Source organism: Idiotropiscis lumnitzeri, chromosome 11, assembly GCF_059441095.1.
Source record: "Idiotropiscis lumnitzeri isolate Australia: NSW breed Sydney's pygmy pipehorse chromosome 11, RoL_Ilum_1.0, whole genome shotgun sequence".
In the NCBI taxonomy this organism is placed as follows: Eukaryota; Metazoa; Chordata; class Actinopteri; order Syngnathiformes; family Syngnathidae; genus Idiotropiscis; species Idiotropiscis lumnitzeri.
Genome location: NC_142401.1, coordinates 5,973,681 through 6,001,571, shown reverse-complemented (window position 1 = coordinate 6,001,571; position 27,891 = coordinate 5,973,681). Strand labels below are relative to the sequence as shown.

At 42.8% G+C, this 27,891-nt stretch overlaps 3 protein-coding genes across 4 annotated transcripts; 2 read left to right on the top strand and 1 right to left on the bottom strand.

The window, feature by feature from the left end:
• Positions 1–965: 965 nt before the first annotated feature.
• Positions 966–4,801, top strand: pck1 (phosphoenolpyruvate carboxykinase 1 (soluble)). Its single transcript, XM_088308858.1, has 8 exons — positions 966–1,198; positions 1,672–2,060; positions 2,141–2,328; positions 2,399–2,561; positions 2,640–2,864; positions 2,947–3,078; positions 3,743–3,838; positions 3,960–4,801. Exons 1-8 carry the CDS (start codon positions 975–977, stop codon positions 4,415–4,417), a joined length of 1,875 nt encoding a protein of 624 aa, XP_088164984.1. The 5' UTR covers positions 966–974; the 3' UTR covers positions 4,418–4,801.
• A 6,235-nt stretch (positions 4,802–11,036) lies between these two features.
• pmepa1 (prostate transmembrane protein, androgen induced 1) lies at positions 11,037–20,778 on the bottom strand. 2 transcript variants are annotated; one of them, XM_088308859.1, is made up of 5 exons: positions 19,841–20,778; positions 12,920–13,092; positions 11,950–11,997; positions 11,557–11,873; positions 11,037–11,361 (listed from the first exon to the last, which is right to left on the bottom strand). In XM_088308859.1, exons 1-5 carry the CDS (start codon positions 19,923–19,925, stop codon positions 11,226–11,228), a joined length of 759 nt encoding a protein of 252 aa, XP_088164985.1. In that variant the 5' UTR covers positions 19,926–20,778; the 3' UTR covers positions 11,037–11,225. The 2 variants fall into 2 exon arrangements, with proteins under 2 accessions (XP_088164985.1, XP_088164986.1); XM_088308860.1 differs by lacking the exon at positions 19,841–20,778 and adding an exon at positions 14,949–15,207.
• A 1,135-nt stretch (positions 20,779–21,913) lies between these two features.
• Positions 21,914–26,970, top strand: ccndbp1 (cyclin D-type binding-protein 1). Its single transcript, XM_088309079.1, has 11 exons — positions 21,914–22,102; positions 22,747–22,806; positions 22,895–22,974; positions 23,061–23,142; positions 23,584–23,680; positions 23,750–23,823; positions 24,341–24,417; positions 24,496–24,755; positions 25,163–25,223; positions 26,250–26,296; positions 26,845–26,970. Exons 1-11 carry the CDS (start codon positions 22,012–22,014, stop codon positions 26,951–26,953), a joined length of 1,038 nt encoding a protein of 345 aa, XP_088165205.1. The 5' UTR covers positions 21,914–22,011; the 3' UTR covers positions 26,954–26,970.
• Positions 26,971–27,891: the final 921 nt, after the last annotated feature.

Sequence of the window (27,891 nt, the reverse complement as noted above, 5' to 3'; positions counted from 1 at the left end):
CCCAGCTGGGCCGGGCTGGGCCCCGCCCTCATGTAGGATATCCCAGAGGATAAAAAGAGTGCACCTTAGTGAGACACACACACAAGCACACAACCGGTTGATGACATCACCAAATACAGCGGAAACGACATAACAAGTCAGGTCGGTACCTCTTTAATTAACAGATCACATTATGTTAACACCTTTGGTTCTCAGTTACTTAATCAGCTAGTAAGTAGCTCAGCAAGACAGTGATGTGAGGCGTTCCACAGGGTCCAGTATACAGTCCATCTCATTCTGCACATCCAAGGGCATCTCTTCGTTACCACAGTTGATTTTTTTTTTTTGTTTTGTTTGTGCATATGGAATTCACTTTACTTACTTGGATTGCTTGTCCATTTTTTTTATTTGTTAGTTACTGTTATGCATCATTACTAGTCAACTTACTTTCTTCGTTAGTAGTTTAGCAATGTTCAAACGGGAGGTGCTCCATAACGACGTGAACTTAGTTGGTTACTTTGTATGCTCATTTCTTAGTTATTACGTTAGTTTGTTCGTGTAGTTATTAGGTAAGATTAATTTGTTCATCTACTTGTTAGTTCATTTGTGTGGTAGCTGGCTTGTTAGTTTTTCTGATTGTCACTCACAAGTTCATTAGTTAGTTGGTTAGTTCGTTTGGTCATTCTTTGTGACACAGTGGGTTAGTTAGTTCAGTTATTCATTAATTATTTAGTTGGTTAGTGAGTTTATTTGTTGATAAGTCGGCCACTTGGTTCATTTGTTTGTTGTCCAATAGTTGGTTATTACATTGTTATTACAGATTGCTTTGGTATTAGGTTAGTTTGTGATGCTCCTTCTTCGCAATGTGGAGTGGTTAGTTCATACGTTGGTTAGTTGATTCTTTTTTCATTCTGTAGTTAGTTGATGTTTGTCACCACTGCAACATTCTTCCTTCTCATCCTCCAGGTTTTTCCTCTCCGTCAGAGTCGAACGCAATGCCCCCTCAGCTGCAGTCTTCGAAGAAGGATGGGCCTCGAGTGCTGCAGGGCGAATTGAGCACCCTCAGCCCGGCCGTCAGAGAGTTTGTGGAGGCCAACGTGACGCTCTGCCAGCCCGACGCCCTTCACATCTGCGATGGTTCAGAAGAGGAAAACTGGTCCATCCTGGCCCAGATGGAGGAGCAGGGGATGATCAAGAAGTTGCCCAAGTACCAGAACTGGTATGTGGAGTGCAGTAAATGTTCAAAGCCAGCACAGAACCTGGGATGTTAACGCTGTCAGGGATAGTTGCGTTTTAATGTTGAATGGAGCTGAAAGAAAACCAGTAAAACCAGTCAGGACAATCCCCTTCCACGTTAAACAAGAGATATATTAAACAATTCATGACTGAAGCGTTCAGACCATTAATCAATACGTTTGTCCAAAGTCCTCATTTTTACTTTTCGCTTCCTGTAGGTGTCCCCAAAAGTTTTTATAAACGCCATAGTCGCACCTCTTGTCGGTGTCCCAAAACTTTTGTCCAAAATCACATTTTATTTTATTTTCATGTCCCAATATTTTTGACCCAACTCCAGATTTTCACCTCCAGCCGATATCAAAATACGCTATCAATATCTCCCGTTTACTTCACTTTTCACTCCCTGTTGGTGCTCCAATACTTTTTTCCCTCAACTTGAGCTCCTTCACACTGCAGCTGGCTGGCCAGGACGGACCCTCGGGACGTAGCCCGCGTGGAAAGCCGGACGGTGATCGTAACCCATGACCGCCGCGATACAGTGCCCACCCCTCTGGAAGGCGGCATCAGCCAGCTGGGCCGCTGGATGTCATCGGAGGAGTTAGACAAAGCTGTCGCCCAGCGCTTCCCGGGCTGCATGAAGGGTCGCACCATGTATGTGATCCCTTTCAGCATGGGACCAGTTGGATCGGCGCTGTCCAAGATCGGCGTGGAGCTGACCGACTCGCCTTACGTAGTCGCCAGTATGAGGGTGATGACCCGGATGGGGAAGGTGGTTCTGGAAGCCCTCGGGAACGGCAATTTCGTCCGTTGTCTGCACTCCGTCGGTTGTCCATTGCCACTTAAAAGTACGTATACCTCTCACAATTTGATTTAAGGAATAGTCCAAGGTAGAGCACTAACGAGGTTTCATGTTTCCTGTCTTCAGGGCCTCTGGTGAACAACTGGCCTTGTAACCCTGAACAGACCTTGATTGCCCACATCCCAGACCACCATCAGATTATCTCTTTTGGGAGCGGCTACGGTGGGAACTCCCTGCTCGGCAAGAAGTGCTTTGCCCTGCGCATCGCCTCACGTCTCGCCAAGGAGGAAGGCTGGCTGGCAGAGCACATGCTGGTAGAATACTGAATTGTTTTGTTTGTCTTCTTGCCCCAGCAGAACTGGTCCTGACTTGTGTTTCACTTAGATCCTGGGCATCACCAACCCCGCAGGCCAGAAGAAGTACATGGCTGCAGCATTTCCCAGCGCCTGTGGCAAGACCAACCTGGCCATGCTGAGCCCCACGTTGCCCGGCTGGAAGGTGGAGTGCGTGGGAGACGACATTGCCTGGATGAAGTTTGACCATCAAGGTTCAGAACCATCAGGACCATGCAGCCCCTTTCCAATGTCTCGTTTTCTTATTGCTTCCGTCATCCCCTTCTCATCAGGTCACCTGCGAGCCATCAACCCAGAGAACGGCTTCTTTGGAGTGGCACCCGGCACCTCTGCCAAGACCAACCCCAATGCCATGGCTACCATTGCCAAGAACACCATCTTCACCAACGTGGCAGAGACCAGCGACGGAGGTGTTCACTGGGAAGGCATGGACGTGGCTCTGCCCGAGGATGTTACCGTTACTTCCTGGAAGAATAAACCGTGGAGTCCGGAGAATGGTGAGAGATGGTGAAAACACTAAAAAAAGGATAAAAATACATGATGATGATCTGTCGCGATAAATTGACCTTGTATGTGTAGGAGAACCATGTGCCCACCCAAACTCCCGCTTCTGTACTCCGGCCGATCAGTGCCCCATCATCGACCCATTGTGGGAATCCCCCGAAGGTGTACCCATTGAGGCCATCATCTTCGGAGGACGCCGGCCTGAAGGTGAGCAGGAAAGAGTTGTACGAAACTTTTTTCACAATTGGACACCTGGAACAGTCCTTTGCATTTTGTCAGGCAGTGAAACATTAGAAATAGTCATCCATCCAAATTCTTCTCTTTGGGTCTGGGTTGTGGAGGGCAGTGGTGTCTGTAGAGAAGCCAAACTTCTCTGTCTCTAGCCACCTCCTTTACGTTAAACCTAGTCCCTCCAGCGTGTCCTTGGTCTGAACCAGAGTCTTGGTACGGTTCCAATTGGGACGATGCCATCAGGTTTTAACCTAAAGGGGCACTGGAGTTGGCTTTTCTTTGCAGTGTGGGATACATTAAGACCACCCCTCCTGCCATTTTTTTCCACGTATCCGGGTTGCGGGGTGCTTCAGTCTTAGCATGGTATCGAAGACTTCCTCCAGCTGCCTCCTCAAGTTCCACGAAGGGGGATACCTTGACATTTGTAGGCCCTCTAGTGTGTCCTAGTTCTGCTTTGGGAAAGTTCCTACATGGTTGTAAAAGCATGTACTCTACGAAATTTACTGTGTTCAAGAAACGAGCCAAGTTGACTGATCATCAACAAAATCGGACCAGAAAACACAAACTATTCTGTAGACGCAATAGGACCCTTAAAGAATTTTGTGATTTCCATGACTGAATCTTTCTTCCTGGTTTTCAGGTGTCCCACTAGTCTATGAAGCGTTCAACTGGCAGCACGGTGTATTTGTCGGAGCCGCCATGCGTTCGGAGGCTACTGCCGCAGCGGAACACAAAGGTACGTATTGGAAGAAGATTGTGAACTTGAAGGTTGAGACTTGAGAATTACTTACTACTTGCTCCCAACAAATAACGCAAAGAACCGTGGTCAACTGACTTCTCCTCATTCCTTGCCCCAGGCAAGGAGATCATGCACGACCCGTTTGCCATGCGCCCCTTCTTTGGCTACAACTTCGGTCATTACCTGTCGCATTGGCTGAGCATGGCAGAGCATCCCAATGTCAAGCTGCCCAAGATCTTCCATGTCAACTGGTTCCGCAAAAACCCCACCGCTGGTTTTCTCTGGCCCGGTTTTGGTGAAAACATCCGCATCCTGGACTGGATGTTCCGCCGGCTGAACGGCGAGGCCGGGGCGATGCCCTCCGCCGTGGGCTACCTACCTTGCCGTGATTCCTTAGACCTGGATGGTCTGAGAGACCCGGTGGGCCTGGACCAGCTCTTTGCTCTGGACCGGGATTTCTGGCAGAAGGAGGCAGAAGAGGTCGGCAAATACTTCACCACGCAGGTGAACGACGACCTACCCGACGAGGTGGCGAGGCAACTGGAACTCCTTCGGCAAAGGGTCAACCAGATATGAAACAAAAGGAATGTCGCTCGAGACATTTATAGATGTTGGGAATTTTCAGTTAGTGAGGTAATCATTCTTGGCCAACTGCAAGTAAATCAAAGTGGTTCCAGAACCACTCATGATAGGAGAAAATCTTGCAATATAGAGAGCGTTCCAAAAGAAGAGACTATTGATTGTAAAATAAAAATAATGCTAACTTCTAGTGGTTCCGTCACCAAACTGTCTCCCAATATTTATATAATAGTAAATTGTACCAGAAAATCATCCAAGGATCACTTGAAGTTTCTTGTTTCTGTTATTTTATGACTTAATTTATTTTTATACACAGCATATCTATTTTTCTGCTATTAGGTGGAAATTTGATTTGAAAACATGTGTCTGTACAACTGTAATAAACACCAAGATTTGACTTTGCATTTTTATTCCACCAACATATAATTGTTGACTTAAGATAAAGATAAAAGATAAAGATGTCCTTTATTAGTCCCACAATGGGGAAATTTGAAATTTCAAACAAAGAGTACGAGAAAAGCTTTAGCCACATGCTGCTTCACCAAGTTTAATCAAAGACATGGGATGAAAACTCCAGCAGTGCATGTTTTTTTCCAAAGGTTGCAGATAAAATTGATGATGTCATTTTATGAGGCTATTTATCTTTACTTGTCTGACAAATGACCACAGAGTAGTGCTTGTGAGTGAGGTGATGAGTTTTACAAGTGACAATTATTTCAAGTGAAAATGAGTACACAGCGTACGTAAACTTTTGTATTATTTCTCATTTTAATTAGTGAATTTTTAAATTTTTTAAAATTTATTTTAGCCCAATTACGGATAGACAAGTATCGATACCAGGTATCGGTATCAGGCCTGTTCCGGTCTTCATTTTAAGGTATCGTGTTATCTTAGAGGATGTACCAACCAACTTTTTAGTACTCAAAAAGCGGCTCCTCGTACCGGTCGACTATATAATTGTCATTTTTGAAGTGGCTATCCAATCTGCTGATTGCGCCCACAAACTGGAATTTGAAGGGCAAAGGAAAGGAAAATGAATCGATATTTTAAAGATGTTCGTTCGGAACATCACACAAGTTGAAAGGGTCGTAAAATGGAAGGCATCTGAAGTGGAACCACGAAATAGTGAAAGTGTTCTTGAGTGTTGTTGTTCTCGGTCGTTGTGTAACACGTAAAGATAATGATGGTGGACAAAGTTAATCATCACTGACATGTTTTCAACATCTCTCGTCTTGGATTTGACACTTCAGGGAAAGACACGCGCACAAAAAAACAAACAAACAACCAGAACAAAGGTCCACTTCTTACGAAAACTCACAGTAACATGTTTATTGGTGCTTACGTCCGATTTGTCTAAATCAAAGCATCGTAACTCAACTGGAGAATGCAATTTGTGGCGAAAGGGTGTGCAAATAATCAGGAGCTAAACATGAATTGAAATTAATGAAATTGTTCAAATGTAGAACGGGAGACTTACAGGTGATAAAATGGTGAGGAATTATGTTGTGGAATTTGGGGAATGAAAAGGATGCTGAGCTGGATGTTTGACCGATAAATCGAGGGCTGACAAAATGTAAAATACATATTCAAAAAAAAAATGCTGGAGGGGCTTAACTGGGGTTAAAATGATCCCATCCCCGATTTGGAAATTAAAAAAAAATAAAGGCGAGTATGATCATTGTAATGACAGGTTTGTTTTTGTTTTTTTCTTTTACTTTGGCCGGAGTTCTTAGTTTGTGTACCTAACGTGCTGTCCAGCGTTGTGTAAACATGTTTTGTTTTTTTTCCGGAGGTGTGGGAATCCAACGGAGTGATATCATCTGGGTCTCCCTGCCTGTTAACGTGTCACTAATTTGACAGGAAAAAATAAAAAAATAAATACATTTTCACCTTTAATATAATATGCCTGCTGTTGGCAATTCTCTTCAATTTTTCAAACTGTGATCCAGTAAGGGTAGGGATAGGATTTGGTTCGGATTAGGGTAGGGTTGGTGTTAGGGTTTTAAATAAATAAATAAATAAATAAATACACAAGTGCTTTAAATCATTCTTTAGAATTGTATTTATGACATTCATTAAATTTTTTAGAAGTAAACAATTCCCCCCATCCCAAAAAAAAACCAATATTACTCGTGTTTATTGCTGTAAAATGTCAAAAGAACAGTCCAATTTCATCCCCCTGTGTGTGTAAGGCTTACATGGAAAAAGGGCAAAAAGCACTCAAAAGTTTGTACAAAAGAAATTTATTTTGACAAGATACCAAATTGAAATGATTCCAACCGTCAAAGGACAACAAGAACAATTCAGGACCGTTTTCTTTTTCTTGGCGACAACATCGACGCAAACATTACACGGAGTACACATTAAATGCAAAATTGAACATGCGTCAAATTGTGCCTTGGGAATGTTACACAAACAAACAAACACGGGCCCAACCATTTTCATTTTTTATACACATTAACACATTACAACATAAATGAAAAATAAAGACATGTAAACATTAGCTCCCCCCGAAAATGCTAAACTAAAAATAATAACTTGCCATTTTTTGAAAATTTTATTCAGTTGTCAAAACAGTCAAATGTTCTGCCTGTAAATTATTGTTAGCATCAAGGGAACCCCCCACCCCCCACAAAAAAAAAAAACTCATATACATTTTAAATTTGATCGGAATATCAGAATTTGCATCAGCCTCATTAAGAATAAATTAATTTTAAAAAATCGGCTGGGCCCTAAAACAAACCAACAAAAAAAGAAGCAAATGATTCTTCCTTGTCAAAATAAAAGAACTCTTTTTCAAAAAGGCAGCAAACGGGACTAGATTGTGCTAGACTTTCCCACACGTGATCCTCGCCAATAAGTTTACGGAAGCGCATAAGAAAAGCAGAAATAGTAGAAGACATTTGAGTCCACGTCCAACGTTTGACATTTGCCGTCATGCAGCATTTCAGCGCAATGCAGACGCTGCGTTTGTGAAAACTGGGAAAACAGAAACTCACATGGGTAAGCGCCAGAGAGCCGCATTCAAAAGATGACCTTCCACAACACATTGTAGCACTTTTTTTTTTTACAATACATGTCTGTCAGACATTTTGAGAAGGTGAGTGGTTGTACTTAATTTTAGTTAGATTTTGTTTTTTTTAAGTGTTGGCTTTGTTTTTGTTTTGACCATACCTTTAGTTAACGTAAGAAAGCTACTTTTTACATAAGTTAAGAAGGGATTTTGTGATAGTCTGGCATTTGACTTAATTTTAGTTGACTGTTGTTGTATGGTGATGAAATTTTCTTACACATTATAGCCAGTAACAATTTTAGAGTTACTTTTTTTGCATTGCCAATTAAAATCAATACAGGATTATGATTTATGCCTGTCATGGTAGTTCTACTTTGTTTTACTTTTGAGTCTTTTATTTTTCTTTTTAACTGACATTAACAGTAGTGTCGTTTTTGTTTGACAATTTGACCCAGGAACAGATAATTTTTCTATTATTTTTTAAGGGAAATTTGTTTTGGAATGAGAACAACGTCACAGAATGGACTGTGTTGCATTTAGAGGTTCCACTGGATTTCACGAAATCCATTCGTGAAAAATATTGTTGCCACGTTTATTTTTTTTTTGGCTGAGTTTTCCAAATTCCCAGCAGCCTACAAGTGCAGCAAAGCGACTTGACGAAGTAATGATTAATATGCCCCCCCTTTTTTTTAATTGGAGGCAATCTGAGGCATTAAAAACATGTGAAATAAGATCAAAATGCAGAAGGCACACGCGTGTAGACGCCGTAATTAGCGCAAAGACACTTTGACAAAAGTTTCACACTTGGGGATGATTGGACACAAAAACGGACGGAATGACGCGGAAATGTGTGCAGAGCCAAGCATTACAAACTACAACAACAATGTTCAGCTAATCTAGAACTAAAGAAGGCAAACAGTGGATGTATTGCAACAATCTCACTACAAAATCATCATCATCATCATCATCATCATCATCATCATCATCATCATCAACATCATCATCATGTGTTAGCCATTAACCAATCATCTTTGAGGCCGTGAGGCAGGCGTGTACCAGGATGATTGACAGCCCTAACTGGCCGTTCTCATCTCAAACACAACACGTGGCCAGGGAGACCATGGAAGAAGCTCTGTCATTGGACGAGGGAAGTAGGAAGTGCTTGTGCAGACAGGAAGTGAAACAGAGAAGGGAAGAGGAGTGGGGGCAACTTGAGAGGCCAACCAGGTGTGTGTGTGTGCGCGTGTGCTGAGTTTGTTTAGTCTGCTCAGTGTGTTTGGTTTACAGTCTAGACAGCAGCAGTGCTTTCTCAGGACACACACTCTCACACACAAACAAAAGGCAGAGGAGCAATGTTCTGACTTCAAACCATGGCAGCACAATGTCACAAAAACAAGTATAAGTGTATTCGTGTGGGAGAGTGTGTTAGTGTGAGTGTGGTTATAGGGGCGACATGGTAGCCCCACAATAAAACAAAAACAAGGACAAATGTTAATGTGTGTGTGCATGCATACATACGTGCTCGTGCATGTGTGTGTGCGGTTCCTACATTGCAAGGTATATAACGGTAGCCCAAAACATGACAAAAACAAGGAGAAGTGTGTATGCATATCCATGCTTCTCAAAATGCCACCTCAGTGAGGTACAAGATAATAGCATGACAAGAACAAACACATACACACTGCTTCAATCTAACGTGGTTCAAACATTGCTGCTTGTCCACACTTGACACTGATGTAAATGACATTCACGTGTTTGAGCCTCTCGAAGAGCCCCGCCCTCCTACACTCATCAGCCAGCAAAAAAAAAAGAAAAAAAAAAAGAAAAAAGAGACATAATCGGCATTGCAGGATCCCTGATCAGAACCCGTCCGGTCTTGTCTTACCCGCCGCGTCCCTCACAGAGAGGACAACCGCACTACGACCAAGCCAACTTTAGCAGTCATGCTGTCATTAGCGCTTACAGTGTGGCCGTTTCACTGTGGAGGGCGCTGTTGCATAAAGACCGGACTCTAGTGGTTGCTGGATTTGTTGGGTCTGCTGTGCCTATTTGCGACGGTTTTGTAGACAGGTCGACGCTGACACTCGTGTCATTTGTTAACACTTCCATGTGTCCGCACTGCGACGACCAGTCACAGGCCGACGCGTGATGAAAAAGGTGGGGGAGTGGCTCACTTGGATCGGTTGTTTTTATTTTGTCTGACGCAGTAAAGTGCTCACACAGAAACAACACACACTCTAACACACACAAAATGATCTGCATGTCACCCCGCGTTGTCAATAAGATAAGAATGAGTGTGTCTCAATCTTTGTGAGTGTAAGTGTGTGTGTGCGCATGCGTGTCAAATAGTCAGCATACGTAATCTCAGAAATGATAGAAATAAGAATGGTGTGCGTGGTTGTGTTTATGTTTGTTAGTATAACAAATAGAAGAGTGAGATGGCTGTGTGTGTGTGTGTGTGTGTGTGTGTGTGCGTGTGGCTAGAGGGGGTGGGGGGTGAGGGTTTCACAGCCAATGGTTTGCATGTGTAATCCCACAACAGGAAGGAAACTAGAGTAAAGTTGCGTACATGTGTGGATGTCCCTATACGTAGGGAAGACAAGAATGAGTGTGTATGGGGAGGGCAAACTTCCGTCCATTGGAAGGCAGGGGAAAAATAACGGGCCTCTCTGATTGATAATTTTACATAATGAGCCGAAATGGTGTGATGTGTTTTGTATGTACATGAGTCCAATGGTGTGTTTAACTACCATTGACGGCGAAAGTCGTCAAAGATCCATTTATTTTACTCAGCTCGTAGTGAATGAGTTGAAATTTGAAATTGAGTCTTTCAAATCAGATTGTAAAGAAATGAAAGAAAAGTGTGAGTCCAATGCACAGAGCTCCTTTTACAAATTAAAGTCTCTCTATTATATTACAACAAAAATAGTGCAATTCTTTTCATATAAATAAAATAAAACCTTTCCCACTAGTTAGCAAGTAGACGGCAGACAGGATGGCAACAGTCTCTTTTTCTCTCTCTCAAAAACAAGCAAAAGAAAAAAAAAATCAAACATCTATTACTGATTAGAAATGATGTCGCTCATCACGGACGTTTTGGAGTTTTCTTGTGCAAAGCTTCCGTAGAATTCATTTTAAAGAATCTCACTTGCTAATCGGTTAGCGTCGACTCCTGCGTCCAGTGGAGAACATTAAGGCAGAACTCTTAGCGTATGCTAAGTTAGTAAAAGATCAAAAGGAGGCAAAGAACAAATGATTTCATGTGCTAGTATCCCGCAGTCCTGACGCTAATATGGCCCAGCACAAGCACAGGATGTCCCAGTTCTCGGATGGTCCTAGAAATATACGGTGAGCTCATTTCAAGCAGGTTACATAACGATGAAAACTCGATTTTGTCCACGAGCTTCCTTTGAAGAGAATATCCTTCTGTCGCTTTGGAATGTCCTCAACCTTGCAAGAATGGAAGTGGACTTCCTGAAATTGTGCCCTGGGCACTTAGATCAGAGTTTCACCTCCAATCGTTTGTCTGTGCCTTATTCGAGTCACTTATTGAATCGCGACTCAAGCAGACCAACCAAAATTCAAGTGGCTAAATGAAACAAATAGAGAAGAAGAAACGTGAAGAAGACGAACAAACAAGCAAATATGTAACAGTCCTTCGAGAGGAAGTAGAATGCTGTGCAACAGGAAACGAGGCTGTGAGGCACAAACCGTCTCTTTTCCCAACCAATCAGAGTGCAGGTCGGTCGTCACGGGTTACTGACCGGTCGTCGCTAGCTCGCTTTCAAGGAGTCACACCTGTCGAGGGTCTTCCGATTTCTCTTTTGTGTTTCTGTCCACTTCTGGAGGCGGGTGGTAGAGGTGTCCTACCACCTCGCTGTAGGTAGGGGGCGCTCCTTCCTTTTTGTGCTGCCGGTTTGCCTGAAGGCTGTGGAGAAAATGGCGCGTGTTAATACAATACAAATGAGTGACATCATCAGACAGCAACCTTGAAGACGATTCGAGGCCTAAAAAAACGGTAGAGAAAGAACTAGTTCTGAAAGAGGGTCCCAATCCCCCCAAAAAGGAACTAGTCCTGAAAGATCTAGTTCGAAGAAGACTTTTTGGGAGGCTCCCGGGTTACCTGGCGCGGATGCAAGACGTGGGTGGGTCCAAGGGGTGCGAGTCGAAGACAGTGCGGTTCGGCGGCGGCCGGACCGACTCGCGGTTCAGCTCCATCTGCTGCTCGGGGTCCCGCAGCTGTAGGGTGCACGGGCCCTGGTAGGGCGGCGGCTCCTCGCCGTCCGACAGCGAGATGTTGGGCGGCAGGTCCATGATCAGGTCGTGGCGCAGGAACGGGAACGTGGGCTGGAAGCGGGCGGCGGGAGGGGGACAGCCCTGCGGGAAACGCCGCGGGTTGTATGGTACCCCTCGTTCTGAACCGCGGGGGTGGAACCCGTGCTGCCAGGCAGAAGGGAGGAAGGTCATGTGACTGTGATGTCATAGGAGGAAGCAGGAAGCAGGAAGTTGCTGTTACCTCATTCCCGACGTTGCTCGGACCCTCTGAGTTCCACAGACCCGTTGCCTGATGGCCACATGAGCAAAATTTGGGAAAAATATTAATGATAAGACAAAGGTAATTATCTTAATGACATGCATTATCTCATAATCTTATCAATATGCAAAAATTTAAATTAGGGCCGTACACCCTGAAAAGAAAATAATAATAAAAGAAAAGAATTAAATACAGATTTATTTTAGGAGGGAAAAAAGTATATAAAAGATAAAAGTTGTAATGTTACAATGATAAAAAAAAACATTCTGTCAAGAATAAAGTTGGATCTCTTCCCTAAACATGTTTTATGAGATAAAAAAAACAGTATTTGTCTCAAGATGAAAGGTGACAATTTTATGAAAACAAAGGTGCAAGGTTTGGAGGAAAAAAGTAGTAACTTTCAGTTTGATAAATTAGATTTTTCAACAATAAATTTGTACAAGTTTTATTTTTTGGAGATTTTTTTTAATCAAATGAGTATAACGTTGGACTTTTCTTGCATTTTGAGCAAAATGCAAGACTTTGGGGAGATAAAAAGTTATAATCGTAACAAAAAAAAAAACATTTTCCCAAAGCAAAATTATTTTTTTTTTAGATGAAAAAGGTGTATTCTTCTAATAAATAATAAAAATATAAATAATAAAAGAAGAATATAAGAAGAATAAAAATGTCGGTTTCTTAAAAAAAGTCCTGATCATGCAAGATAAAAAAAAAAAATTCCACACCAATGTCAATTTTATTGAAATATTAAATATTACACAATATATAACATATGTTTTATGGAATATGTAACATTGTAGTGTGAAAGAGAAGTCTTGAATATTCATGAGTTACCCTCAACCATCACTTTTCTTTTTATCATGAATATTTTTTTATGCTTGGAAGTGACGTTCCATTCATTTGCACCGTTTTTGTGATTCTGCAAAGAAAAGGATGAAGTTGCCTAACTCACCATGGCGAGTTGTCGGCGTGGCCCCTGCGGCCCGGTCGGCGACCCCGACGACGCTTGTCTGGAGAGCAGCGATCGCGCCGACAGTCGGTAGTGGTTGAGCACGCACGTGATCACCACCACCATCACCATCATCACCACCACGATCACCACCATCTGAAGCAACTCCAGCTGGGCTGCACACGACAAAAAAAAACACATAAAGATTTTTTCAAATATATCCGCGGCAAGTCCATGTTTTGAAAATCCTGCCCAGAAAACCAGTTTGCATCAAGAAATGTGGTTTACGCCTTGTGTGAGTTAGACCTGCAAAAAACTCTTAAGACGCCATGCCTGAAAAGACTCAGCACGTCTGCTATTCGACTTTGAAGCAGTCGTTTAGCCTCTTGTTTTTCCTGTTACCAGGGATCCTTAAAAATATTTGAAAATCCAGCAAATTTAGCGTTTAATGTAGCGATGAAAAAACGAATTTTCAAATTGACTTCATGAACCAGTTGTAGTGCTTTCTGACGCCTCTAGATGGCACCCTCGGTTCAACATTGCCATTTCATAAACCGTTTTATTTCAACCTACAGTACCACCCAGACGAGTCCCAAAATATATACAACTACTAATTAATTAAGCAAATTGGAAGCTTCATTTTACCATCACTAATTCCCAAAGGTTCTTAAATGTTTTTTTTGTTTTTTTTTTTCAAAAATTCAGCCCTTGAAGTCAGTTACCCTTATTAAGATGAAACTTGGTTTGCATGTCCGTCATGAGTCGACCCACAAAAAAGTCTCAAGAAGCCACGTCCGAACAGACACAGCAAGTCTGCGATTTGCCTTTGAAGCAGACAGTTTAGACCCTTTCTCAAGTACTTTCCACCTCTGCAAATGATTTGCTCTGTAATGATGAGATGCAGCAGGTTTAGTGTGTCAGGCCCCCAGACACACACACACACACACACACACACACACACACTTCAGACCAGACAGACAGGGCGGGCTTTGTTTAGCAGCAGTCTGCTCCAAATGCTTCACCGCCCCCCAGCACACGCACACACAGTGCTTTTCTCACACTTTTTTTAACAGGGTGCACTAAGAGGTCACACACACACACACACACACACACACACACACGCACACCCCGACGAACACACAAATGTCTAGACAGTAGACACAGTGCTGTAAATGTCCTGTGACTCGCCCCCCCCCTCCCCACACACAAACGATTTATACCATATTGTGATATCATCATAGATAAAATCTTTCAATAAGACTGCATCTTGACGTTTTTTTCCCTCATTGATTTTAATTATCACGTCCTTCAAGTATTGTGAAATCGTTGCAACATTTACATTTTGACAAGTTCAGCTGCATGGTTTTCTGTTAAATTTTCAATAATTTCTAAAGAGCATCAAATGAATGAATTTCTTTCATGTTTCAATTCATTCTGTGGGGCATATTTTACAAGTTGCTTTAACATTTACTTTTTTTTAAAAAGGAAATTATCCAATGTCTATATTTAAGTTTTTCTCCTTGCCGTTCATGTCATTGCTGAAGTGAAATTATGATGAAATAAAAATTGCTAAAATATCTAGAGCGCATGACCATTATCATTCCAATATGGCAATCTGCGAGAAAAGTCATTTTTGATATGAAATGACTGCATTTCTTTTACAACAAATTTCTTACATCGGTGACATTGTTGTATCGTGGTATTATTTTGGTAAAATATAAGTAATATCTTTAGGAGGATTTCGTAAATTTATTGTATCACGTTTTGAGGTTATTTAAGTTCTCTGTTAAACTATTTGATTTTTTAAAAATATTTAGACTAAATAGATCAATAACGATTGATCGATATTGATCACATTATTGCCGTATTGTGACATCAGCAGTATTTTTACAATATTTTACTTTGTAATAATCACCTTATATGAACTTTTTAATTGATTTTCATCAACAGATCTTTCTGACCGCAGCGATTTCTCTTCCAATAAATCGTTGCTCAAACCACGACTATATCGCGAAATCGTTGCCCGACTCACCGCAAAGTTGCGTCGGCACACACTTGTCATGATTGTATGCCCCTGCAGAAGGATGCATCGTCGCTCGTCTTCCGTCAGGATGTTGATATTCCCGCACACGAAATTGAGACGACGAATGAAAAATAATAATATCAACAAAAACGCAAACAAAAAACGATGGCTGAAAATGCGTCCTCGCCGGCCGGCCGACACGCAGTCACTGTGATTGTGCAACCTTTGTCGCCTCTTTTTTACCCCCCTCTCGCATTCCCACACAAAACTCAAACAGCTGACCATGACCCCCACTACCCCCTTGGACCCCCCCCTCCCCCCACCCGCTTTCTCACTGCAAAAGGCTATGAACAAAAGGGGGGCTCTGTTGTTGGGGGGGGGCTGTCTGGCAAAGACAGATGGGTAGTGGGGGGCAAAGTGTTGAGTGGGGGGGGGGTGCATGTCATATAATGAGGAACTCAACTTTCAACTTGGGGAAAAAGGATGCAGGCATGTGGCGTTCAATGAAAGTAGGATATTCCGCAAGGCTGAAGTGTTTCAGTACAATGAAAATGAAAAAAATTTAAAAAACGTGCCGGTGATAAGCAAGCATTTGTTTAGTTTGTGATATCGGCGGCGATCACCAATATTTACAGTATCTATTCAGTCTTGAAGGATGTGTCATGTTTAATTGTCGCACTTTTGTTTCAACAAGCAAAACGGTGAGATACAGCCATGGCATGTTTATAGCGGGAGAGTTGTTTTAAATCCCGGATCACCTAAGTGGTGTCGGTGGGCACAGGACTCGACATGAGCAGGGGCCCAGGAACATTACCTACCCTCAGATTCGGACCCGACCGGACCAATTAAGTCACCAAACATCGCCAGAAACCCAAAACGACCCAAAAGACTGAAAAAGAACCCATCTTAAACTGAATGTTTACCATACCAGCACCAAGTTATCAAATCCAATAATACGTGGACAACAACTAGGTCCTAACGAGAACTTTAATAATAAATAAAGCCATACTTATGAACCGATGACGACTTCTCACATGAGAGGCAACATTTTTTTTTAAAAAAGACAAAACCAAATCATTCAACCAAATCATATCATGTTTGTCTCATCAAAGTCTGATTGCGAAGCAAAAAAAAAAAAAAAAAAAACGGAAATTAGCCAAGATGCTAAAACGATCATGGAACAGCAACGCATACAAACAGAGCACACACTCGCAAGCACGTCGTCACTCAGCCCTGGAAGCACGACCAAGATTACTGGAGTTTAGTTGGGGACCTTCTCTACCCTCTTTCTCTCACTCTTAAATACGCCGCATCTCTTCTAGTGGTTCTCAGTGCTGCCCCAGTAAATGGTAGCAAGAAGTGTTACTGCACTAAAGGCTCATAATTCCTACTATTCAAAAAGGAAAGAAAAAAAATCGTCTGGGGATAAAAATAAAAAAAAAATAAAAAAGTGACGGAAGAAAAGAAGAGTAGACGCCCTTCCGCTCCCGTCCACCAGTCCCACCATGACTCGGCAGTCTGGATGATCACAAATAGCACAGACAGCTGAGTGTGTGTGTGTGTGTGTGTGTAGGTCACACAATTTGCTTGCCAATTTCCATGAGAAAGGCTATATAGAGGACACACACACACACACCCACACACACTTTGACTTTGTGCTGCATGGTCACAGTGAGGCCGACAAGTGTGGGAACTTTGCTCCGTAAAACTCCCACGAATGGGTGTGTGTGTGTGTGTGTTTGCCTTAAACATTGCCTTCAAAGCTAATATGACATATCAATGCAGTGATGCCTTGACATACAAGTGAGCCAACTTAGATTTTTTTTTTTTTGTGATACAAGCCATTATTCAGCCAATTTTTTTCTAGGTCCAAACGCAGGAAACTCAACTCAGCAGTTTGGCTGATAGCATCAATTTTTCAAAAAAAAGAGGCTTCAAGTGGTTTCTTGCCACTCCCCACATGAAGTTTATCGTCCAAGTAAACAAAAAAAAATGAGAATTACATATTTTGTTTTTGCAAAAAAAAAAAAAAACACACAACTTTGCCTTCTGTTAACCTTATGCTAACATTTTGGGAAATGCCACAGATTGGCTGAGGCATTAAAACCACTTTAAGAAACGTCAAGGAATAAAATTGATACAAATGACTCTTGCATGTCTCTCAATGGCAAAGCACACACACACACACACACAAAAGCACCCCCGCACGCAAGCACACAGTGTCTGAAACATATGAAAATCAAAGCTCATTATGATCAGCTGCTTGTCTGCCTTTCACAGCTCATGTGTGTGTGTGGGGGTGTGTGTGTGTGCCTTATTAGAATGCCAGCCAGAAGGAACCAGACTAAACACACGCATGCACACACACACACATACACACCCTTAGCACTGACTGACTTCGCACCCTTTCAAATTTAAATGACGTGTGTGTGTGTGTGTGTGTGTGCCTGAGAGAGAGAGAGAGAGAGAGAGAGAGAGACAAACATCGCTGCCAGTGACGACACAAAAAGAGCTCCGATCAGTGAGTGAACTCATAAAAATTTGAAGCAATAAACTTCAGCAGTTCGAATTGTTTCCACAGAGTACACACATGCCAGTATTGTTGGAGGTTGCATTTGCATGCGCCGCTGTCACATTTTTGCGGGAGTAAATAACGGGAATACCAATGCAATTTCCGGTTAACCCTTTGATGGCGTTTCCCATCAGGTGTTAGCATTTGGCCGATGATAATGGCAGTGACGCTGTTTTAAGATACATTGAATAAGCATGTACGGGATATAAGAAGGCATTTAGAAAAATATCAGCCTAAGAAAAACAACTTTATTATATGACTAGAGAGAAAACAAAAAACTAACAACAGTAGATAATAGACACAAGCGGTGTGTGTGTGCGTGCGTGCGTGTACATTCGCGCGTGTGGGTCCAAACCTTGAGTGTAGACAAAACAAACGTGTGCACAAACCCAAACAAAACCGCACTTGGATAACTGATTGGTACACTTGTACGTTCATTTCCAATGTGTGTTTTGTCCAAATTCCATATTCAGGTTTGGGAATTTTGACAAAAGTTTTGGGTCGGCCACGCGGTATAAAATGAGAAGGAAAAAAAACAAAAAGACAAGTCTCCCACGGGAAAATAAAGGTTTTTGAAAACAATCCGCGTTTGTCTTCTGTCCCCAAATCCCTTTGAGACGCATAGAATTGGGTCTCGCGAACACTTTAACTTGCAAACACTTTCAAATCAGAATGCTAACGCGCCCACATCGGATGACACTGCTATACAAATTTTGAGGGCTAATTAACGAGGGCCCAGATAAATGCGGGTTATTTACACAAAAACACACAGACACAAATTCAAGAAAGAGGCGGCATGTGTGTTGACGTCTTCGGACTCCAGACTAATGAATGACACAACAAAGGCGACCTCACACATGTGCGGGGCTCGGGCTAAACGCCGGCCTGTATGCAGATCATATGCAAGGCCTGGAAGCCTCCAGACATGCATGCCAGCCTCATTTGCATATGTGACGCGCTGCTTTTGTGGCGCCTCAGTCGCCAGCGTCTAGACGGAGAAACAAAAAACAGCTGACAGCTCCAGTGACATGAGGAGGGTTTTTTTTTTTTGGTCTGTTTTTTAAAGATGGAGGTCGTGTTGTCATCACAACTATAGGAGTCACCTAAGAATTTCTTAACAAAATGAGCCCGCAAATCAAAACGGCCGACTTTTTCCAGTCAATTTTCCAGCATGGCTTCATGAAAACCTTTTTTGTGGGTCCTCTCATTCCAGGCATGTATACCAAATTTCATGTTGCCAATTCAATCTGACTTTGGGGTCTGATTTTCAAAAGCACACTCTTCAAGTGATGTCATCCAGCTGAGCAACATCAAGACATGAACACACACACACGTCTAGCCTGTGAGTCATGGTGATGTCATATTCTTTGACCAGCAAGTCATCTACTTGGAACAGGTGTGTGTGTGGGGGGGGGGGGTGTGGGTGTGTGCGTGTGTGTGGGTGTGTGTGTGCGCGCATGTAGCCTGCAATTAGAAGTAGTAACTTCCACATCAGGGGGATGTGAGAAAGACAGAGGAAGTATTTGGGACACCTACGGCAGGTTAAAAGGTGGAGAGACATAATGCCGTAGGACATAAAGGGAGACATAGTTGGCAACATCGTGGGAGACTTCATGGAAAACAATGGGAGACGTAGTGGGTGTCAGTGGAAGATATAGTGCATGAAATAATGAGAGACAAACTGTAAATGGTGGTGTAGAGGGCAACATACTGGGAGACATAATGGGAGAGCTAACAGATGACATGATGGGATTTTTAATAGGTGATAAGTGACAACAGGGTTGGAGAAATAATGGGTGACAATGGGCTCAAAATGAAAGACAAACGTATTGGGACAATTGCCCGAGTCAAAAACATCCCAGTGTGGAGAAATATGATTCATATAGACAACATAATGCAATGTGAATAAAAAGCAAGAGAAGAGTATTCAGTCGAGGTATGATGACCTCCCTGTCACACACACACACACACACACACACACCCACCCCCCCGCACACACACACTTCCCGGCTAGACGTCTGCTTCCGGATGACGAAGCCACAAAAAAAAATTACACTAACTCTTACCGGAGAACTCACCCATTTTTTTCCCACACCCATTTCATTTTGCACCCAGCAAGTAATACGTTTCACGTTTAAATAACGATAAACGTAAAATCTCGCGAGAACACACGTCAAAATTGACGTCTCCGAGCTTCAAAAAGTAGAACTAAATTCACTTTTTGCGCACAACATGATAAGTTGACCCTCGTAACTTTTCAACACACATCGCGAGCTTCAAGAGATCCACAATGCATTAATCACAAGAATAATTATAATCATGTACTCACTGACGTCCATGACGTGCACGGAGCTGAGGCGCGCGCAGCCACACGCGCACGAGACATTGGCGGCTGTTGCGTTCAGGACGCCCATGAAAAGTTGGAATATTTAAAATCTCATCACTTTCTTTCCATCTATCTATCTATCTATCTATCTATCTATCTATCTATCTATCTATCTATCTATCTATCATTTAACTGTTCGGGCTCGGTACCATTTGTTCCGTGTTTTCCGCCGTGTGACCGGCGACTCAACTAAGCAGACGTCTGGCGAGGAAGTCCCTCTCTCTCGCTCTCTCTCGCTCTGCCTCTCTTTCTCTCTCTCTCTCTCTCTCTCTCTCTCTCTCTCTCTCCTTTGCGCATGCGCAGACGCCACGAGGCGAACCACTTCATGGACTTGTCACGTGGCTATATGACGGCACATGTCGATTGGAAACGTCATGTGGTGACGTCAGTGGTGAAGCGCAAGTGCATGGTGACGTCAACAGCGAGGGTCGTCTTTTTATTTCAATTCTTCAAATTTCTCAGGCAAATGGCTGCGTCGTTAAAATGTTTACGTGATGAATTAAATTAAATGAATATTAGATGTCATCATTAATATCTCATTAGACCACATGTCAAAAGTCATAATGGCCTTCTGCTGCCCCTTCCTGGGGTCCCGCGTGTCCTAGTAAGTGGAACCTGACAGTGGCCATACATGGTTGATAATGAGACATGTACAGTAAGCGGGGTGACATAATGGGAAACATTACGGGTAACAATGAGTAACATAGGCAGGTCAGAATACTGTAATGGAGAACATAATGTATTGGGTAACCTAGCTGGTGACATAATGTGAGACAGTTGGCGACATCACGGCACTGCAGCAGAGTGTGAGGTAATGTCTGTCTGAGTGGAGCACAAATCCTCTCTTCCTTTTTCTATCTCGTTACCTGACACAATCTGTCTTCCTCCAACACACACACACACACACACACACACCCCCACCCCCACACACACGCACACCCCCACACACGCACACACACCTCCTTCCCGCCTCTGTCTACACTCCCCGTCTCCTGTTCCCCTTCACTGAGCTGGACGCAGTAGACTATTACAAATGTACTTTTGTGGGGTTGGGAGGGGCAGGGGCACATACAGACATACACACAAGAATACACAATAACATAACACATTTCAGCTACAAACAATCAAACATGTTCTTGTTCTTGTAGTGCATGTAGAAAACATCACGGGCGTAGTAGTGGGCCATATATTGTGCAGCACAACCAACCGATGCAGCGGACAACAGTGAGAGACCTAATGGATGTCATATTGGTCAACATCGATGACACAATGGGCGACATAATAGTGAGTGACAGGAAATGAGTGGCATCCGGGTTAACAAAGCAACATAGTGGGTGACATATAGTGGATTGTATAGTTGGGAATAAAGTGGACATAGCAGTGTGTGACATAGTGGAAAACAACGGGTCACATAGCAGTACACGGTAGACAACATTGTGGATTACAAAGTTGGCAACAATGTTCTTCCTTTCTCCTTCTCCCGCTTCTTTCTTCTCAGTCTTCTTCCTCCTTCTTCCGACTTCATCCTCCTCCTCCTCATCGTTCCTCTTCCTTCTCCTTCCTATTCCATTGTCCCTCTTTCCCTTCTCCCTCCTCCTCCTCCTATTCTCTTCTCCCTATCCTTTGCATCATCCCTTCTTCTTCCTCCTTCGCCTCCAACCTTCTCCTTATGCAAGCACACCATAGTAATTCACCCAGGCTCATTACTGAGTTGAATCTGTCGCCTAGACACACACACATCCCTTGGGAAGAGATCACAAGAAATTAGAGTGAGAAAGGTTTCCAAGTATTTTGTATTTAAGTATGTACAGTATAAATAAAATGTTTTATATGGTACATTGAATGTGGGCAAGCATTCAATTATTTTATAACTACGGTATAAAATTTGAATAAATTGAATATTGACTATGATACACGTTGAGAAAATATGGTACGTACCTCCACAAATGACCACAAGATGTCGCCAAAGCTACCAAATCTTCCTGTTTAACTCCAGCTTCCGGCTGTGCGTTGTCTTTATTGGTCCCCGCGTCCCACGGACAGGCGTACTTCGGTTGCCAACTTGAGTTCCACAACAACACGTCTGCTGGAAACTTGACTGAGGGGGCGACGCCATGGATGCGGAGGACAACGCGGCCCAAAACGTCTGCTTGACCGTCCGTAACCTGCTCAACTCCGTTCAGTGCGTCATGACTCGAGTTCGAGGTCAGTCGGGCTCAACAGCGCCCCGCCGAGCTCAATAATGCTAACGTTAGCATGGTTAGCATTGTCGGACTCACTGGCGTAACGTGGAGCTAAAGACTAACGTAACTTCGAACCACAAGGCTGTGAGATGGAGCAGGTCGGCTCATCTTGCCACTGATATGACGTCAGCAGTACTGACGCAAAACTGAGCCAAGACGGCTAATGTGATAGTCACATTAATCTATTAATTTATTTTTTTTTTAAAGTAGGAGAGTCCGTGACGTCAGACGAGTGGTTACGTCGTCCCTGACGTCATACGTCTACGTTACAATACATGCCTACATACAGGATGGATATGAATTAGCTCATATTTTTTTAATCACTAAACAACATTACCAAATAAACAACTATAATTGGTTAATAAACACTAATTGATGAAAATTTTTTTGACAATACACTCTGATGCAAACTAAAATGTTATCCAATTAATCGATAGAATAAAAAATTAAAACATTTGATAACGACAGCCCTTGTAGGTGACATAATGGAAAACGAAGGGCCACACAATGGGAGACGCACTTGAGTCCACCAGGCATTATTTTGTCAGACGTGCTTCCATAGCATGCAGCTCAAATGCTAACACTATCATTTGTGTTTTTTCTCAGATGGAGAGTCCAATGAGTCGGATGGCGACTTCAACCTCTCCAACTTTTGGGACACTTTGAGTTGAGTACTTTAGCGTAAGCTACATGCTAATTATACCTGTTTTATGCTAATGGAAGCTCTAATGCTAATGCTCATGCTGTGTTCCAGACCAGGCGGTGAAGGCTGTATCTCAAGAAGCCACCAAAATCAGCCTGGCCTTCTCCAAGCCGCCATTGCCATCACAGCAAGTTAGTCAGTGGGACATTTTTGGAAAATATCACAAGATCAGCCTGTGACAATTAATTCTATTTTTGGGTGATTTTCTTTCCCGCAGGATGTAGAACAGCTGTCTGACTCTGTGCTTAAGAGCGTCCTCAGCCTCTCCACCGTTTATTACTGGCTTCCCAAGAGCCGAGGTAACGTATGCTGATTGACACCATCTTCCACTTTCAGGCGACAGTGGTGTAACCGAATATTTAGTCGCCTTTGCGGGGATTGGCATTATAACAGGCCAAAGTAATTTATGCAGTGTCAGCCCACATATGATACAACCTTTAAAGGTGTAAAGTTGACAAGTTGATGTTGTGTCCCTGTTTCATGCCAATGCCGCTTATACATCCCAAATATGAAGAAAAGGTGGTAATTTGTATGCGGTATAAAAGCGGCTATTAGTGCCACCCGTCCCAATACTGCAGAATTCCCTTACACGCAGGTGTCGTCCCGCCTCTGTTTTGGTTTTGATGGCAGGATTTTGACTTGGTGCCCACCATTCTGTCTCAGAGTTGTTCCTACAGCATCATTGTGGGAAAATTCCAGGAAATGTTGTGCTCTGTCTTTATTCACCTTGTTTGTGTCAGGCGTCAGTCTGCGTCAGCAAGTCCGAGACGCCACCGTGCAGGTTCTGGAGGGGCTGAGGCAGCTCCTGGAGGTCATCCTCACTTCACCTCTACAGAGGTACACACAATGACCAACAAAGACGACTTTGGATTAGTGGAGGTGAAGAACTCACTTATCTCTTCCTAGTCTGACTCAGGAGCAGCTGACGTCTACAGGAGGCGTGTGGTCAGCATGTGACCACTTTACCTGCCTACCTCAAGGTTAGTTAGTGGGTATATCCCAGCTGCTCTACGCAACCTATCTACCAATCTGTAGTGACGGTTAAATGAAGCTTCAAATTTGCTTCATGAACCAGTTGTTGTATTTTTGAGTCCTGTAGATGGCACTGTTGGTTTAAAGGGTTTAAAAAATGGCAAGTCAGTGTGCTTTCAGCCCAATGTTGAACAGGGAGTGCCAAGCACACCAGTTTGCTGAGTTTCTTAGGAACCTATCTACCCACTTTCTGACCTGCCTGTTAGGACTGCACGATATGTTGAAAAAATATCAATATTGCGATAATGGCCTATGCAATGTGCTAATCACAAAAACATGAAATAATTTTCTTGTGGAATGTTATGTCTTGACCTAAATTTGACTAACTTAAATGCGCATCACCATCCAGTAATTGAACATTATCTTGAGGAATTACAATTATTTAGCTAACAATAGCATGAGCTTGTTTATTTTGCCACATGAAAAATATATTATGATCTCTTAATATTGATGTTTTCATTCCAGACAATAAGGCTGCAGTGGTACTGGTCCTAACCGGGCAAAGCGGCATCGTCAAAGACGCAATTCAGGAATTAGAGCAGGTACTGGCCGCTCAGACACAACACAGCCATCCTGTGCACACCTCCACCTGAACAGGAACGTCGCCGTTGATCTACTAGGCACTGTCCGAGGCCCACGACCCATTCGGCGATGTCTTGGATGACGAGGAAGACGGCGAGGAGCCGCGGGGCAACCGGGACACGTACTGGTCGGAGCAGGACCGCCGTGTGGTCGCCGCCTGCCAGGGGATGATGAAGGCGGCCGCCGCCTGCCTGAGGAAAACGATGACGGCCGTCAAAACACATGGGGACGCCCTCACGCCGCAGAACGTGGCGCAGCTGGACGACCTGGTTGACGGCGTCAGGGGAATCAGCCCAGGGTGGATATGCGACACGACGCATAAACACGCATACGACGTACACACGCACATGCACACACGCCACCTGCCTAACGACTTTCCTCCCTACTAACTTGCTTAGCTGTCCAACCAACTCACCTACTTATCCACCTACGAGTAAAAGTAACCGTACCCCGCTAACATTTTGGGGGGGATTACCTCATAATGTGTGGCATATATAAGCATCAGCACCACTTTGCCTTTGTTCAGAGGCGACAAAGTAGCAAAAACAAAAATGCTGTTTGTTTAAAAAGGTCTTGTCTTCACATGCCCACTGTTGATCAAATACAACCAAACTGGCACACGCATGGGCGTGTGCATGCACACACACACACACACACACACACGCAATCCCACATGCTCATCATGCTATTTTTATTTCTTAACAGAGTTGATGACCTGGCTTTGTGTCTCTACCCACCTGTGGATTACGACGGTGTGGACAGTCATGTAAGTCTACAACGCAAACATAATAAAACGCAAACACTCACCTACAAATTTGCACTAACAAATACACACAAACATGCACACGTACTTATGCACAAGCCATGGCCAACAAAAACTAACGAAATAACTTAAAACTAAAATTGAAAGAAACATTTTTGTTAACGAAATAAAATAAAAAATAAAATGATTTAGAAAAACTAACTGTAACAACATTAGTTTTAACTTGCTAAAACTAACCACGTGGCTTCTAAAACTTGACGGAGGGGGCCAGGAGCAGATGGATGGAGTGTTTTGGTAACCTCACCTCATCGGAGAAAAAAAAAAATTACATTTAATTTTAAATGAAATTGAACAAAAGCATTAAAACAATATATATGTCTTTGAAAAACTACAGTATTTAGAAAATAAAACAATAACGATATCCAATCTTTATAATTAGGGCGCATGCATGCATGCATGGCACCTATTGTTATTCAAAGTCTGTGGAGTGTTAAAACCATAAACTGTAGCTTGTGTCATTAAACTGTTTGGAATTTTTTTTTTTTATTTCACAGCACAATACTCACAATGGTCTTTTTTTTCTTGGTCACATGTAAACACGTTCTCAAAAAAATACTAAAACTAAGTGTTTTGAAATAAAACTCAAACTAGTAAAAAGTAACAAACCCGCCCTGAAAACTAATCAACACTAAATAAATGTAAAATTCAAAATGAACTAGAAAAATAACCATTATTAAAATTCGTAAACTATAATGGCACAAGGACCTGTATACATAAACACACATAGACACTTGGCGCTCACACTCTTATACAATCCAGGAGATTGTTGTCACATGTAGAAAACGTCCAATAATTGCCAGACATTTCCGGACCTCCTTCAGTGATCCAGTAGGCCTCTCTACAGTTTTACGCTTTTCTTCTCATCTTCTTATCAATTTTTCTCTTGAGTTTGCATGAATTTTTTTTCTCCACTTGTGGAACACACACACAGTCCTTGGCAGAAATGACAAATGTCCATTTTGTTTGCAGGTAACTAAACTGGGGGCGCTTTTGAAAAAGGTTCTTGCTATCATCAGGTGAGCGCCACTTTTCTGCTTGTTGTTTAGTTTTTTTCAGTCTGCCATGAGCAAAGAGATTATGAAGTGAATGTAGAATGTCTTAATCCTTTCCCATCCTGCGTTTTACACCCTCGGAAAGCAACGGCTGTATAGGATGGCTTTGTAATGTATATCGTTGGGCATGATTGTTGACTTTTAGACACGTACATGCTTTTTGTGGACCGGCAATCATTTGCCGACGGGCCTGATGCTACGGCTTCAGTGGCTCTTAACTTGCTTTCAAATTCAAGTTGGGCATAACCTGTTTCATTTCTAATTTGAGTGGCAAGAATTCAAGTCAGGCATGGCAAGAAGTCAGTGAGGCGTGATGTGAACAGGTGTGAAGGAAGTGGCATTTTTGTGGAGGAAGACAAATATTTGGGTGTGTTTGGAAAAAGTTGTGGGTGTCCGGAACGCTGCCAGATGCCTCTGGCTTGATTTGCCTAATGACAATTCTGTCACTTACATAAGTACGGTTTGATAATCTGTCGTCTTTTTGTTTGTCGCTTTCCCCACCCCCAAACCAGGTCCAGTCACATCTGTGGCGAAGCCGAACTTACATGGGTTCAGTTCTTGGACGGAGCCGTGGACCACAACCTGCAAAAAGCCAGAGATCTTGTTCAGCTGCACAGCTAGTGTGTGTGTGTGTGTGGGGGGGGGGGGGGGGGGGGCGTGGGCACATGTTTGTGGAGCATTTTAACACTTGATTCACAACATATTGGAAGAGATCGTTCATTATCTGTTACGCATCTCTTTGACATTTTTAGGCCTCCTGATATTTGCTGAGTTTCTTTGTCAGCTAAAAAATAAATCGCTTATCAAAACATCAGCACATTTTGTGTTCATCCCGGTGGAAATTCACATCTAAGTTGGAGAAGATGTGAAAAACTGAATTTTGGAAATTCGGCCGCCAAAGCCGGTTCCATTTGGCGACATGACATTTGGGAGGGATGTATAACATGAAGCGCACGCTTGATTTTTCAAATCCAACCCCAACATGAAATTTGGTTGGCATGTCTATTCATGTGTAGACTTAAAAAAGGCTCTCAAAAAAAAACCAAAGGAAGTCAGCCACATTGGTATTAAATTGACATTTTAGGGTCATTTTGGACATTTCACACGTCATGATTAGACCCACAAAAAGGTCTCAAGATGCCATACTTGAAAAGACACATGGGTTTAAAGCAGATAATTTAAGGTCACTTCCGGTGAAACTTTATCGATTTGATAAGTATTTCCAACGGGTCTATTTTTCAAATTCAGCCCATGGAGCCAATTTGATTCAGCTACATGAAATTTGGTGTTCGTGTCTACCCTGAGTGGACCCACAAAAAAAATCAAAAGACATCTGAAGCCAACATTTTAGGTTATCTTGCCCATTTTCCAGAGATCCTGTCAAAAAGCCACACAAGGTCAGTCTAGTTGGTTTGAAGCCGACACTTTAGGATCATTTTGGACATCGTCAGCAGTCCTTTTAAGACAAACTCCACCAAATTTGAAGCATGTGCCGATCGGTATACTGGTCAAATGCAAGATGCTAAATTGCAGAGAATTTGACCTTTCGCTCATTGTGT